The sequence below is a fragment of the Olea europaea genome, unplaced genomic scaffold (genome assembly GCF_002742605.1).
Source record: "Olea europaea var. sylvestris unplaced genomic scaffold, O_europaea_v1 scaffold3253, whole genome shotgun sequence".
Lineage (NCBI taxonomy): Eukaryota > Viridiplantae > Streptophyta > Magnoliopsida > Lamiales > Oleaceae > Olea > Olea europaea.
This window is the reverse complement of record NW_019251415.1, coordinates 21,242-35,044: the sequence shown is the minus strand read 5'-3', so window position 1 is coordinate 35,044 and position 13,803 is coordinate 21,242. Positions and strand designations below refer to the sequence as shown.

Sequence of the window (13,803 nt, the reverse complement as noted above, 5' to 3'; positions counted from 1 at the left end):
ACACAATATTATTAGGTAATCATTATTACGTACTTTACACTTTGAAGTCAATTCAATATGTTAAAGGCAGATAACAATCACGTTGTCAGCAAATATGACTTTTGTAGTCAAGGCATTTGTATGCTACATTTGTTTTGATAAGGGTAAAAATTTAAATTAGATTTCCACAGTTAATTTTAATCAAATATATTATGAAATTCACAATTTTTAACCATTTATTTCATTAATTTTTATTAAAATCTATTAAAGATATGATTTTAATCCCCATCAAACAACGACAAAATTATATCAGACCAAGCTTAGAAAATGCTTAAAAGTTAAAACACTCAGAGCATGTTTGGTACAGTTTAAAATCCAATTAAAATCAATTTTTTGATCGTTATTTCACTATTTCAAACGTTATTTTTGAATTCTTCTCTCACGGGTAAGACTTACTTTATCTCTAACGGTCAAAAAATCAATTAACAAAATCTCTACCAAACAAGCACTTACAATAATATGAATAAAATATTTACCAAAAGGAAAAAATAATGTGAATAATTTGCAGGACATTCATTAAGCGAACCAGTTATATTTGAGATGGTAACATGATTTATTGTTTGGAAGTATTTAATTCAAATTTTTGGGGTTGTTTTGATAAAAGTTTTAGAAATTTTTGTTAAAATTTAATAAAAATTGTGGATTGCATAAAATATGTTTTTAAAATTAATTATTAACTTTTGATCAACTTATTAACATTTTTCAAACAAGCACTTAATTGGCTATGAATCCCATGAAATATGTGAATAATAATTGAATGAATGAAAGTTAGTAAAAATTGTAGATCCTAAAGAATGTGTGAATAAAATAGCGTTTGACTTGCTTAAATTATAATTTAAGTTCCGTCAAATATTCACTAACGTGATGTAGAATTTATTAATGAATAAGAATGGTGCTAACCTTTGTTTAATGCGTACTTTTCTTTTTGCTAGAAATTCTCTTTGTGCTCCGTTATTGTTATTATTATTCAAAAATATTAATAAACCATTGTCATCCCTAATATTTAATTAGGAGCTTGATGTCAACAATTATTGGTGAAGTAGATATGTTTAATAGTCATTATTTCAATCAAAACAAAATTTTCCATACCTACCAATACTAAATTATCAATATGTTAGAGAATTGTGTGAATGAAGTAAATCCACTAAATTCTCAATATGTGCTAGAGAATTGTGTGTGTGTGTGCAGTGCAATTGGGTCGACTAAAATTGGTCCGGTTGTTATTTGGCCCAAAAGATTTCTTTACGAGTATTAATTTGGCCCAATTAAAACTAGATGGGCCAAACTTTATAATTGGATAACTTCTATTAAAACCCGTTTACAAAAACCCTGATTCTCAACAATTACCCAGTAACCGCAAATTGAAGTTTCAAATTTTGAACCCTAGCATTCTTTCTGATTTGTAATTATTTTTCATTTTCTTCTCCAAAATTTAGCTAATCATGATGAAGATAAAGACCACGAAGAAAGGAAGAATCAAGAGAGACATAGGAAAACGTGCCCACAAACTCGTAAGTCAGCGATTTGTTTCCAGTTTCTGGTCAATATGAAGTTGTTATTTTTATTTTTTCAATTTGTGCCTAATAATTGAAGGTTTGAGTTTTTTCAGGGGGAGACTGGGAAGAAGACGTTAATACTGATTTGTAATTATTTTTCATTTTCTTCTCCAAAATTTAGCTAATCATGATGAAGATAAAGACCACGAAGAAAGGAAGAATCAAGAGAGACATAGGAAAACGTGCCCACAAACTCGTAAGTCAGCGATTTGTTTCCAGTTTCTGGTCAATATGAAGTTGTTATTTTTATTTTTTCAATTTGTGCCTAATAATTGAAGGTTTGAGTTTTTTCAGGGGGAGACTGGGAAGAAGACGTTAATACTACACGGCACAAAAACTAGCAGCGTGTTGAATTCACTACTTACAGAAGTATATCATCTATAGAAGGATAATGCCGTCAAGTATTCGCGGAGAAATGACAATATTAGACCGTTCGAGAGTGGCGGTGAAGCTTCTCTGGAATTTTTTTTCGCTCAAAACAGATTGCAGTTTGTTTGTGGTAAGCGTGAAACCTGTGCCGACCTATTTTGCAAGTCTTGTGTGAAAGCAATTGAAAATGTGTGTTGGTTCCTATACAGAAAGGTTTATTGGGAGGTTAGATAGTACTAATATTCTATTATGTTTGGTAAAAAAATTTCTTTAGGTAAGACTTGCCGCTAACTTATAGAAGATACGTGGTCCTCCTCCTGAATTCATGTTTAAGAATGTATTGCGTGATTAAAAGTATTAAAGATGAAAGAATATTTTTTATTATTGATTCTCAAATGAAAAATGTATACAAGTGATCTACATAAATAGCTGTATGGTGGCTGTATTGCAGCTGTACTTATAACTAATTTTAAGTCTATACAATTGGCGCCAAAATGGAATGCTGAACACGTGAACTACTGTTCTCTAATACTCCCCCTCAAGATGGACTATGTAGATTAAGAATAGCCATCTTGGACAAGAGAGGGAAGAGAAGAGATGAAGGCAACGGCTTAGCGAACATGTCAGCTAGTTGACGTTGAGAGCGAACTGGTAGAAGCTTAATGAAACCTTCGTTGACTTTATCCAGAATGAAGTGACAGTCGATCTCTTTATGCTTTGTTCTTCGTGAAAAATTGGATTGTTGGCAATGTGAATGGCAACTTGATTATCACAGTAAATCAATGCTGGAATAGAAGCTGCGACCTGCAAATCAAGGAGTTGTTGAATCCAAATGATCTCACATGCCGATGAGGCCAAAGCACGATATTCAGCCTCCGCCGAAGATCTGGAGATGATGGTTTGCTTCTTAGACGTCCAAGAGATTAGAGAGTTTCCAAGAAATATGCAAAAGCCAATGACTGATTTTCTCAAGTCAAGACATGACCCCCAATCTGCATCAGCAAAAGCCCGAATCTGGAACGAGGAAAGTGCATCAAACATCAATCCTTGACCAGGAGCAGATTTGATATATCGTAAGAGATGATGTACAGCATCTAAGTGGGGTTGTCAAGGCTCTGAGACAAACTGACTTAATTTGTGGACAGCAAATGTGCTGTCTGGGAGAGGGATGGTCAAGTATAGTAGCCTGCCAACAAGTCGACGATAAAGGGATGCATCAGCAGGTGGCTCTCCTTCAAAGGAGCTGAGCTTTACTTTAGGATCCATTGGCAATGATGTTGGTTTACAACCCAAAAAACCAGTATCTTCAAGGAGTTGTAAAGTATAGTGCCTTTGAGAAAGGAAAATACCCCTTTGTGATCTTGCTATCTCCAAGCCAAGAAAGTACTTCAACTTACCAAGATCCTTTAATTTAAATTGGCTATGCAAAAAGACTTTTAAGGAATCAATTGCCCTAGTATCTGATCCGATGATGACTATGTCATCAACATAAACCTTGTAGGCAATGAAAGAAGCACCTGACCCCTTTGTAAACAAAGAGTAGTCTGATTTAGAATTCTGAAAACCAGGCAATAAAAGAGTTTGAGGAAATTTGGAAAACCATTGCCTAGATGCTTGTTTTAGGCTTAAATTGATTTATGAAGTCTACACACTAGTTTCTCCCCCTGAGGACCAACTGAGGTTTGCTTTGGTTGGCCTAGAGTTAAATCCATGTAAATTTCCTCAAACAAATCACCATTAAGAAATGCATTGTTGACATCCAACTGCACAAGATGCCACTTTTTAACAGTATCAACAGCAAGAAGGGTCTTAACAGTGACCAATTTTGCAACTGGAGAGAAAGTTTCAATAAAGTCTAAACCTTCCTGTTGTGTATACCCTTTCGCAACCAACCGGGCTTTGTACCGGTCTATACTCCCATCTGAGTTGAACTTGATCTTATAAACCCATCGAGACCCTATGGAATGCTTGTCCTTAGCCAAAGTAGTAATTGACCAAGTATGATTGCTTCCATGGCTGCCAATTCATCAGCCATGGCATTCCTCCATTGTTCAAATTTCACTGCCTGGTAATGAAATTGGGGTTCAAATGTGGAAGATATATTGAAGAGAAGGGAGTTATGTGAGGGAGAAAATGTTTTGTAAGATAAGTATTTGCATAAAGGATATAAGGAAGTGTTGGAAAGAGGGGAAGCTTTGGTCAGAAGATTGCAATGAAAATCACGAAGGTAAGAGGGGGCCCTGTGTGTTCTCATACCTTTTCTAGAAATAGATGAAGCCCCTGTTTGAGCCTCATTTTTACCTCATTAAAATGAAAAATATGACCGTTATCCATCACATCAAGGCACCATTTTTGAATTTCTATCTCTGGTGTGAGGCCCATAACGGCTCTATTTCTCATTCTCATTCTCATTTTCATTATAATGTGGCTCAAACAGGCTCGAAAGGGATTGATCTAAGTTGTGAATGGAGCTAGAATCATTGACTGGAGGGATATCACCAGAATTATTGGTAGTAGGAGGACTTGTGGGAGAATGTTCCAAAGGCAATTCTTGAAGCACGTGTGGCAAAACTATATGTGGGGAAGTATCAATGGGCCAATACAGGATGGAATTGATTGAAATGGAAAGATATGCTCATGGAAGACAACATCCCTAGGAATGAAAAATGTTTTGGAAACCATGTCATGGAGTTTGGAACCTTTAATGACTGGGGAATAACCAACAAAAACGCATGCCTTAGCTCTTGGATGGAATTTTGTTCTATGAGAGGATAGAGTGGAGGCAAAACAAAGGCTGCCAAAGGTCCTAAGATGATGATAGTTCACTGGAGAATTGTATAGGCAAATAAATGGAGTCTTGTTTTGTAAAATTGGTGATGGAGTTCGATTTATTAGAAAAGTGGCAGTAAGGATGCATTCTCCCCAAAATTGAATAGGGACTCTAGATTGGAAAAATAATGCACGAGCGACATTAAGGAGGTGTTGATGTTTCCTTTCAACCACAGAATTCTGTTCTGGCCTTTCCACACATGAATATTGATGAATTACACCTTTGGAATTGAAGAAATCTTTAAAACTGAGCTCCTTAGCATTATTAGATCTAAAGCACTTTATTACTTTGTTAAATTGAGTCTCTATGAGGGAGAAGAATTTGGGAATGATAAAGGCAACATCAGATTTTTGCTTCATCAAATACACCCAAGTAAATCTTGTGCAGTTATCAACCAAAATCAAAAAGTACTTGTAACCAGCCTGTGTAGCAACATTGTAGAGTCCCCAAACATCGCAATGAATGAGATCAAAAGCAGCAGGAGATAAATGATTGTTAGAAACAAATGAAAGTCTTCGTTGCTAAGTCAAAGGACATACAAGACAAGGAACATAAAGGTCTTTCTTCCTCACATCAAATTTCAACAAATTTCTCAACATGTCTAACTTCTTAAAAGACAAATGTCCAAGTCTACAATGCCAAACATGACTAGGTACATTATTTGCTACAAATGAACAGAATTACAAGAATTTTCAAAGCTAATAGTATTATTTTCCATCGAGTTAAGGCAACTAGCATCAATGATGTATAGATCTTCAGCCCTTTTACCCTTGCCAATCATCCTCATTGTTGGCAAAACCTGAATAACACACATATCAGTAAGAAACCTGATACCATATTAAAGATGAAAGAATATTTTATATTATTGATTCTCAAACGAAAAATGGATACAAGTAATCTATATAAATAGCTGTATGGCAGCTGTATTACAGCTGTAATTGTAACTAATTTTAAGTCTATACAATTGGCGCCAAAATGCAATGCTGAACACGTGAACTGCTGTGCTCTAATAAAAAGGGTTGATTTTGGTTACTGTTTGTAAACTCGAGATAATTTCTCATTTTGATTGAGTTGGTCAAGATTTGTCCTTGCTGCAGTCAGCTCAGTTTTAGAGCTTAAAAATGTGCCAGATTATTACCTTCAGTTGATTTTATTGTGATGACATTTCATATCAGACGGCTATATCAAGTCCCAGAAATCAATGTTCTTCTCAGTTCTGAAGAACTTAATTTGCTTAGGAAGACAATAGAATTCCTTCGTTTGCTGGCAGCCAACTATGTAGTGGGTAGTTGGTAGGTAAAATCTCCGTTAGTTACTTAACTTATAGTTTTGGACCTTTGGTTAGCCCTTGTTCGAGCCCCAGTCTCTAAAAAATCATCTTTCTCCCACTAATTTTAAACCACACATTCTTCCAATTTTTTCACTTAAACCCAAAACTTTTATATACTTTTTAACCACATGTTTTCCAAAAAAATCACTATTACAAAATCTATTTTCCCCAAAAGTGGGGATCAAACGGGGGCTACGTCATGAAACTTTTTTGTACTCCAAATTAGTCATGAACTTCATCGTTGTTTCAGTTTATTTCTGTCCATCTCGCCTTGGTGGTGTGGCTAAACAAAAATTTGATGTGCCATTGAAAATCCGGTAACCCATATTATTTTGTCCAGCTTGGCAAGTGAAAAACTTAGGTTATTGAATTGCAAGTACAGACCACCAAGTATAGTATCTAATTGTTCTGGACCACCAAGTATATTTATCTGATGAATTTTTTGAAGCTTTCGTATAACAGTGTGATGAATGAAACTGTTTAGCATACCTTGATTGATACTACAAATAAGAAGAACTGTTTGTAGCATAGGCTGATAAATGCTATAACAGTGTGATGAATGGAACTGTTTAGGATACCTCGATAGATACTACTAGTAAGAACTGTTTGTAGCATAGACCGATACACGGTTACATTCTAATGTGAAGGAAGTTTAATAACCCATTAGATAAGTGACCAAGTATTTACCTGGTATACATAGTGCATGCTAGTTGGTTATTGGATAATATTTGGCACCACTTTTTACAAGTTATAATTTTCAGATATTTCAGAAAACGCTCACGGTCTGATATTTATGTTGATGCAAGTCAGCTAGAAGATAGATAGTCTTGTAAATGACCTAGATTTTTATTCAAGGGAGTGCGCTCCAATCTGTCCCGTTATGTTGTTGATTCTAAAAAATGTCATTTTTGTGGCAGGTAGGCATTCAAAATTCGGAGCTAGTAGATGCATCTAAATTTGATGGACATATCCATTTATTGGACTATATTCCTGCCTTTAGTCTTACATCATACGTGACGTGACCTCTTCACTTGACAGTTGTCCTGATCCAGATAAATATGAATGAATGAATGAACGAACGAACAAATAACACTACCAAATATAAAAACGTACATCTCTTGGGATAAAATACTTGTACTGACCATTATATTCCTAGATTTGCATCTTATGTTTATTTTTTTATGGTCATTCCAATCATATAAAAGACAGCAGCTGAGCAAAGTAGAACAGTGAAGGGAATACAATCTGTTTTCAACTTTCTTATTTTATTATAACATGTTTTCCCAGTTTTCTATTTGCAGTTTGGTTCTCACTCAAAGAAGCAGCCAAACAATCTTGTTATTGGACAAACCTATGATCACCACATTTATGATCTTGTAGAGATCGGGATTGAAAATTTCAAAAGCTGAACTCTTTCGCATACGATAAGAAATTGGCCCCTCAAATTGGGTCGAACCCTTTTTTGCTTTCATAGGAGAAGGTTTTGAGTGTGTTGATGAGCTGAAACATATAAAAGAAATTTTACTTGACTTGTTCCATGGAGAGGTTTGTTTGGATTCTTATGTTCTCTTCTGGTCACATTGTCATTGTTGAACCCCTGCTACTGTTATGTACTTTCAAATATTTTACATGATAAGTACGAATCTCAAATTTGCAGGTTGTGAAAATTTGAACCTTGCTGGACTGGACCACGTGTATGTTTGCACAGCCATATCCTCAGACCAAAATATTCTTTACTCATTGTGCAATCTGACTTAAAGTCTGGCACTATAGTGCCAAGGATGGCGTTGGTTGAAGTTGGTCTGTCCATGGATATGGTGGTTCGAAGACATCATCTTCCCGATGACAGCCTGAGAAAAGAAGCAATGAAGATAGCCCCTGAATTAACAAAGAAAAAGGTTTGCCTAATTATAATTTGCGTTCCCTTTTTTTTTTTTGTTGCAATTTAAGATGATGATGCTAATTCTGGCTCTTGATTTTCAGGAGAAGAATGTTATCAAAGATGCAATACAAGGGAAAATTGGGAAGATTTATATTCCAGATCAAAAGGTAATTTTGTCTAATACACACAACTGAACATACCACTGATTACTGTAATCAGATTAGAACTACAAAGAGAACCATCTAACTAGTAGTGCTATCGTAGCCATTGGATACCTATCCCTGATTTAACCTCAGATGAGATCTAGCCATCTCTTTATTGCCTATACTAATCGAGTATCTTTACCTGACTATCATGTCTTTGTGCTTGTTTTTTGTTAGAAGTGCGCTTTATTCACCCTGTTATGAAACAAGTAGCCACCACAAATTACTGAGTGTTACCAAACAGTCTCACATTTGGCTGCCTTTCAGCGAATTTCTTATTCTGCTAGGCCTTCGATAAACACTAACAACTTGTTTCATATATAGGTTGGAAATGTGGCACTGCCTAACAAAGCGCAGGGGGTGAAGAGGAAGCTAAAACAAAAGACTGAGGCCTACAGGTCTGTAGAAAAGAGGCAGAGATAGCATTTGGAGTGATTCCTGGGCTTCATAGCAGTCACAAGTCATAACATTTTGAGTGTGACTTCCATTGCTTTGCTTACGGGTTCGATCCTTTTTTGGTCAGTTAAAGGTAGGAAAATGATCAAAATGTATTGTACAGTAAACCATGTAACGAATTATATAGCCAGCAAAAACCTATTATATTCTCTAATTTCAAGTTACGTCTATTGGTTCTCTTCGCCTTCAATTGACTGCAAATTCTTCACGTTCTCTGTTACCCGAACAATACGCCTCATAAGGGACGAATTTTCTAATACGTTCCTTGTGAGTTCTTTCCACCGTTGGGATTGTCATTAGTACTTCATTAGTTTGGCATATCAAATCAATTCTGATGCATGAAATATTGAAGATTTTCCATTCATTTGTCTGAAGTGGAATGTTAAATCTTTGAATCGATAGTTCTACATGCTTTCATTATTGATGCTGCTACACATGAAGTTGATGTTGCAAGTGCCATCATCCGATGTGATCATACCATTGCTAGGAGTGCATGATCTAAAATGATTTTACCAGTACCTCTAGGTCCATCGATAAAAAATAAACCCCCTTTGCCAAGATTCATTCTTTCAAGTATAACATCAAAAACATACTTTTTTATATGAATTTAGATTTGTGTTGCTTGAATATAAATGTCGATAGATTGTTCATCGAGGATTTCATTTTTGTTCGGTGCATTGTTAACAAAAAGTGGTATCACTTGGACCCCCAACAAATGAAACTAGTAAAACTTTTCTTTCTCCAAATTCGTCTCCGTGTCTCCTGACAATTCCTTGGTGGAGCTCTGATCTAATTCTTGACTGTTGCATTCTATAGAAGTCGAGCCCTTTTTATTTCAACTTGCGTATACATGTTAACAACGTAGTAACCGTCCGGTAACATATTGCTTATACATAAATTTTTTAAGCTTAGCCAGTTCAAAAATCACTGTAGCCGAGCATATTCCCTGCGGAGTACTGCATTTCTGCACCATTTATAATACAGACTCCAGCAATCAAGATGACATATCTAATTTTTTTTTTTTTTTTTTTAAAGGGTAATAATAAATTAGAAGAAAGACATGTAATTCTATTCTATTTCAGCTTCTATGTCAACAGAAACGAAATGTTTCTTGTTCGAGCAGGAATATTCTGATTTCATTCTACAGAGCCTATTTCCCTTCATTATATGAATACGGTACGCTGATTTCATTTCCTTTTGCACTGTGAAGAATAGTGTTCTGATTCCAGGCCTGCCATTGCTGTTTCTACACAATCCTACTGTTAGCTATGGTGAGCGGGATGACACCTAATTCTCACCCGTCCTTCACTTTACCTTTTTTAACTTACTGGCTGGGAAATGAAGTCTGGCAATGAGAGGACGCAGTGCTCTCGTCTTCCGGTCAAATCCCCTTACACAGACAAAGCCTGGAACACAAGAAGAAAGTAATTTTGAGTGCAAACCCCAGGAGAAGTTTTTAGGACATAATCCTAAGATTGTGAATAGACACCAGTTCTGTGTCACTCGACATAAATGAAGCTACTATATAATATAATGGCAGAACACTTATCTTGATGACCAGAGACGGTGGTGTACAACTGTCATTAGCTTGTTGGTAAGATGCTAAGTATATGCTCACATGTGAATGGTGTAAGACTCTTGCTTTTGCTAAAATGAGTACCAATTGACAAATACCTATTCCATGGGATGTATTTGCTTAAAATTAACAAGTTTTATGGTTTAACTTGACCAATCGTCTGTGATCTAGTTTACGTATCTATCCAACTAGAGAAATCTGGAGTAAAGAATAAAATCATTCAGTGGAGAAAAGCATGAAATAGAAACATGGTCTCCTTTATGGGGCGCATAAAATTATTGCATGTGAGCTTTTTTCACTTTGGAAAGATATTATTCAAATAGAAAACAAGTGTGAAACATGAACTGGGGGATATCCTTCCACTTATGTCGTTTAAGTTTCTTTTGTATTTGGCCCAGTTCATTTATTACCACGGGGCTTAACAAGCTTATTTTGAGGGTTCATTTAATTGGGTTTAACTATTTAATTTTCATTAGTGGTTTTATAGCCTTTCCTCATTAGGAATGCAGAATCTCGAGACAAGCAGCTATACTGGCTTGATTGGAATCGCACTCAAATTACCTAACTTCGATTAAAACATCTGCATCTTGATATAGTGCATTATTGAAGGAAGTTAGAATAAAAACAAGGTCTGACATGTGCACATACCTCGCCAAAAACAGTACTGAATATGATCTTCGAAGTTGTCCTCAATGTCAAATTCATGTGAATCTGGAAGCTCATAGCTGTAGAAAGGGAAAATAATTTATAATATTCTCAAGAATTATCATATGCAATGTCACGCTCCTCGTAACTAAAATCAATAAGTATAATTGTCTTTAATTTTATGAAACACTAGAAACTTGTTTCCATCTCTCAAAAAGTTAATGAATAGTAGGCTTACACTAATCGACTTTATTAGTTGTTTCCTAAGCGGTGGCACATTAATCACGATTAAGCAAACTGTTTGCTTACACTTGATGCTCCGTTCTGAGTCGGTTCACATTCTTAAGTTTAGGCATAGGGATTGAAGCTGCTTCTGGAGTTAAAGCTACCGACGCCTTTGACATATCACCCTCCGGTAGTTCCATCCGTCTTTGCATAATTTTCTGCAAATTCTGAGTAAACTCTTCCATATTGAGTTGAATAGTAGGAATGTCATCATGATCTTCGAAGTTGTCCTCAATGTCAAATTCATGTGAATCTGGAAGCTCATAGCTGTAGAAAGGGAAAATAATTTATAATATTCTCAAGAATTATCATATGCAATGTCACGCTCCTCGTAACTAAAATCAATAAGTATAATTGTCTTTAATTTTATGAAACACTAGAAACTTGTTTCCATCTCTCAAAAAGTTAATGAATAGTAGGCTTACACTAATCGACTTTATTAGTTGTTTCCTAAGCGGTGGCACATTAATCACGATTAAGCAAACTGTTTGCTTACACTTGATGCTCCGTTCTGAGTCGGTTCACATTCTTAAGTTTAGGCATAGGGATTGAAGCTGCTTCTGGAGTTAAAGCTACCGACGCCTTTGACATATCACCCTCCGGTAGTTCCATCCGTCTTTGCATAATTTTCTGCAAATTCTGAGTAAACTCTTCCATATTGAGTTGAATAGTAGGAATGTCATCATGATCTTCGAAGTTGTCCTCAATGTCAAATTCATGTGAATCTGGAAGCTCATAGCTGTAGAAAGGGAAAATAATTTATAATATTCTCAAGAATTATCATATGCAATGTCACGCTCCTCGTAACTAAAATCAATAAGTATAATTGTCTTTAATTTTATGAAACACTAGAAACTTGTTTCCATCTCTCAAAAAGTTAATGAATAGTAGGCTTACACTAATCGACTTTATTAGTTGTTTCCTAAGCGGTGGCACATTAATCACGATTAAGCAAACTGTTTGCTTACACTTGATGCTCCGTTCTGAGTCGGTTCACATTCTTAAGTTTAGGCATAGGGATTGAAGCTGCTTCTGGAGTTAAAGCTACCGGCGCCTTTGACATATCACCCTCCTCTAGTTCCATTTGTTTTTGCATAATTTCCCGCAAATTCTGAGTTAACTCTTCCATATTGAGTTGAATAGTAGGAATGTCATCATGATCTTCGAAGTTGTCCTCAATGTCAAATTCATGTGAATCTGGAAGCTCATAGCTGTAGAAAGGGAAAATAATTTATAATATTCTCAAGAATTATCATATGCAATGTCACGCTCCTCGTAACTAAAATCAATAAGTATAATTGTCTTTAATTTTATGAAACACTAGAAACTTGTTTCCATCTCTCAAAAAGTTAATGAATAGTAGGCTTACACTAATCGACTTTATTAGTTGTTTCCTAAGCGGTGGCACATTAATCACGATTAAGCAAACTGTTTGCTTACACTTGATGCTCCGTTCTGAGTCGGTTCACATTCTTAAGTTTAGGCATAGGGATTGAAGCTGCTTCTGGAGTTAAAGCTACCGGCGCCTTTGACATATCACCCTCCTCTAGTTCCATTTGTTTTTGCATAATTTCCCGCAAATTCTGAGTTAACTCTTCCATATTGAGTTGAATAGTAGGAATGTCATCATGATCTTCGAAGTTGTCCTCAATGTCAAATTCATGTGAATCTGGAAGCTCATAGCTGTAGAAAGGGAAAATAATTTATAATATTCTCAAGAATTATCATATGCAATGTCACGCTCCTCGTAACTAAAATCAATAAGTATAATTGTCTTTAATTTTATGAAACACTAGAAACTTGTTTCCATCTCTCAAAAAGTTAATGAATAGTAGGCTTACACTAATCGACTTTATTAGTTGTTTCCTAAGTGGTGGCACATTGATCACGATTAAGCAAAGTGTTTGCTTACACTTGATGCTCCGTTCTGAGTCGGTTCACATTCTTAAGTTTAGGCATAGGGATTGAAGCTGCTTCTGGAGTTAAAGCTACCGGCGCCTTTGACATATCACCCTCCTCTAGTTCCATTTGTTTTTGCATAATTTCCCGCAAATTCTGAGTTAACTCTTCCATATTGAGTTGAATAGTAGGAATGTCATCATGATCTTCGAAGTTGTCCTCAATGTCAAATTCATGTGAATCTGGAAGCTCATAGCTGTAGAAAGGGAAAATAATTTATAATATTCTCAAGAATTATCATATGCAATGTCACGCTCCTCGTAACTAAAATCAATAAGTATAATTGTCTTTAATTTTATGGAACACTAGAAACTTGCTTCCATCTCTCAAAAAGTTAATGAATAGTAGGCTTACACTAATCGACTTTATTAGTTGTTTCCTAAGTGGTGGCACATTAATCACGATTAAGCAAAGTGTATGCTTACACTTGATGCTCCGTTTTGAGTCGGTTCACATTCTTAAGTTTAGGCATAGGGATTGAAGCTGCTGCTGGAGTTAAAGCTACCGGCGCCTTTGACATATCACCCTCCTGAAGTTCCATCTGTTTTTGCATAATTTTCTGCAAATTCTGAGTTAACTCTTCCATATTGAGTTGAATAGTAGGAATGTCATGATCTTCGAAGTTGTCCTCAATGTCAAATTCTGTAACTTGTGTCTGGTCTGGTGGTGTGGC

General features: G+C 35.7%; 2 protein-coding genes and 1 long non-coding RNA gene across 5 annotated transcripts; 1 reads left to right on the top strand and 2 right to left on the bottom strand.

The window, feature by feature from the left end:
- The first annotated feature begins 1,387 nt into the window (after positions 1-1,387).
- LOC111385684 (ribosome production factor 2 homolog) lies at positions 1,388-8,842 on the top strand. 3 transcript variants are annotated; one of them, XM_023010108.1, is made up of 5 exons: positions 1,388-1,550; positions 1,890-2,094; positions 7,782-8,022; positions 8,108-8,173; positions 8,534-8,842. In XM_023010108.1, exons 3-5 carry the CDS (start codon positions 7,906-7,908, stop codon positions 8,630-8,632), a joined length of 282 nt encoding a protein of 93 aa, XP_022865876.1. In that variant the 5' UTR covers positions 1,388-1,550; positions 1,890-2,094; positions 7,782-7,905; the 3' UTR covers positions 8,633-8,842. The 3 variants fall into 3 exon arrangements, 2 of the variants coding, with proteins under 2 accessions (XP_022865876.1, XP_022865875.1); XR_002701090.1 differs by lacking the exon at positions 1,388-1,550 and adding an exon at positions 1,676-1,791 and having other exon boundaries at positions 1,890-7,669; XM_023010107.1 differs by lacking the exon at positions 1,388-1,550 and adding an exon at positions 1,676-1,791.
- Positions 8,843-8,851: 9 nt separating this feature from the next.
- Positions 8,852-13,797, bottom strand: LOC111385687. The gene is made up of 11 exons (XM_023010109.1): positions 13,556-13,797; positions 13,084-13,326; positions 12,612-12,854; positions 12,140-12,382; positions 11,668-11,910; positions 11,196-11,438; positions 10,890-10,966; positions 9,980-10,071; positions 9,535-9,629; positions 9,144-9,231; positions 8,852-9,034 (listed from the first exon to the last, which is right to left on the bottom strand). Exons 1-11 carry the CDS (start codon positions 13,714-13,716, stop codon positions 8,852-8,854), a joined length of 1,911 nt encoding a protein of 636 aa, XP_022865877.1. The 5' UTR covers positions 13,717-13,797.
- On the bottom strand, positions 9,531-10,919 carry LOC111385685. Its single transcript, XR_002701091.1, has 2 exons — positions 10,890-10,919; positions 9,531-10,071 (listed from the first exon to the last, which is right to left on the bottom strand). It is a non-coding gene; the product is annotated as an uncharacterized LOC111385685 (long non-coding RNA).
- Positions 13,798-13,803: the final 6 nt, after the last annotated feature.

Excerpts from the sequence above, each read along its gene's own strand:
- LOC111385684 (XM_023010108.1), top strand. The coding sequence starts at position 7,906 with ATGGCGTTGGTTGAAGTTGGTCTGTCCATGGATATGGTGGTTCGAAGA. Across the intron at positions 8,023-8,107 it reads CTGAATTAACAAAGAAAAAG|GAGAAGAATGTTATCAAAGA; the intron begins GTTTGCCTAATT and ends CTTGATTTTCAG. Across the intron at positions 8,174-8,533 it reads TTTATATTCCAGATCAAAAG|GTTGGAAATGTGGCACTGCC; the intron begins GTAATTTTGTCT and ends TTTCATATATAG.
- LOC111385687 (XM_023010109.1), bottom strand. The coding sequence starts at position 13,716 with ATGGAAGAGTTAACTCAGAATTTGCAGAAAATTATGCAAAAACAGATG. Across the intron at positions 11,911-12,139 it reads CTCAGAACGGAGCATCAAGT|CTATGAGCTTCCAGATTCAC; the intron begins GTAAGCAAACAG and ends CCCTTTCTACAG. Across the intron at positions 10,967-11,195 it reads CTCAGAACGGAGCATCAAGT|CTATGAGCTTCCAGATTCAC; the intron begins GTAAGCAAACAG and ends CCCTTTCTACAG.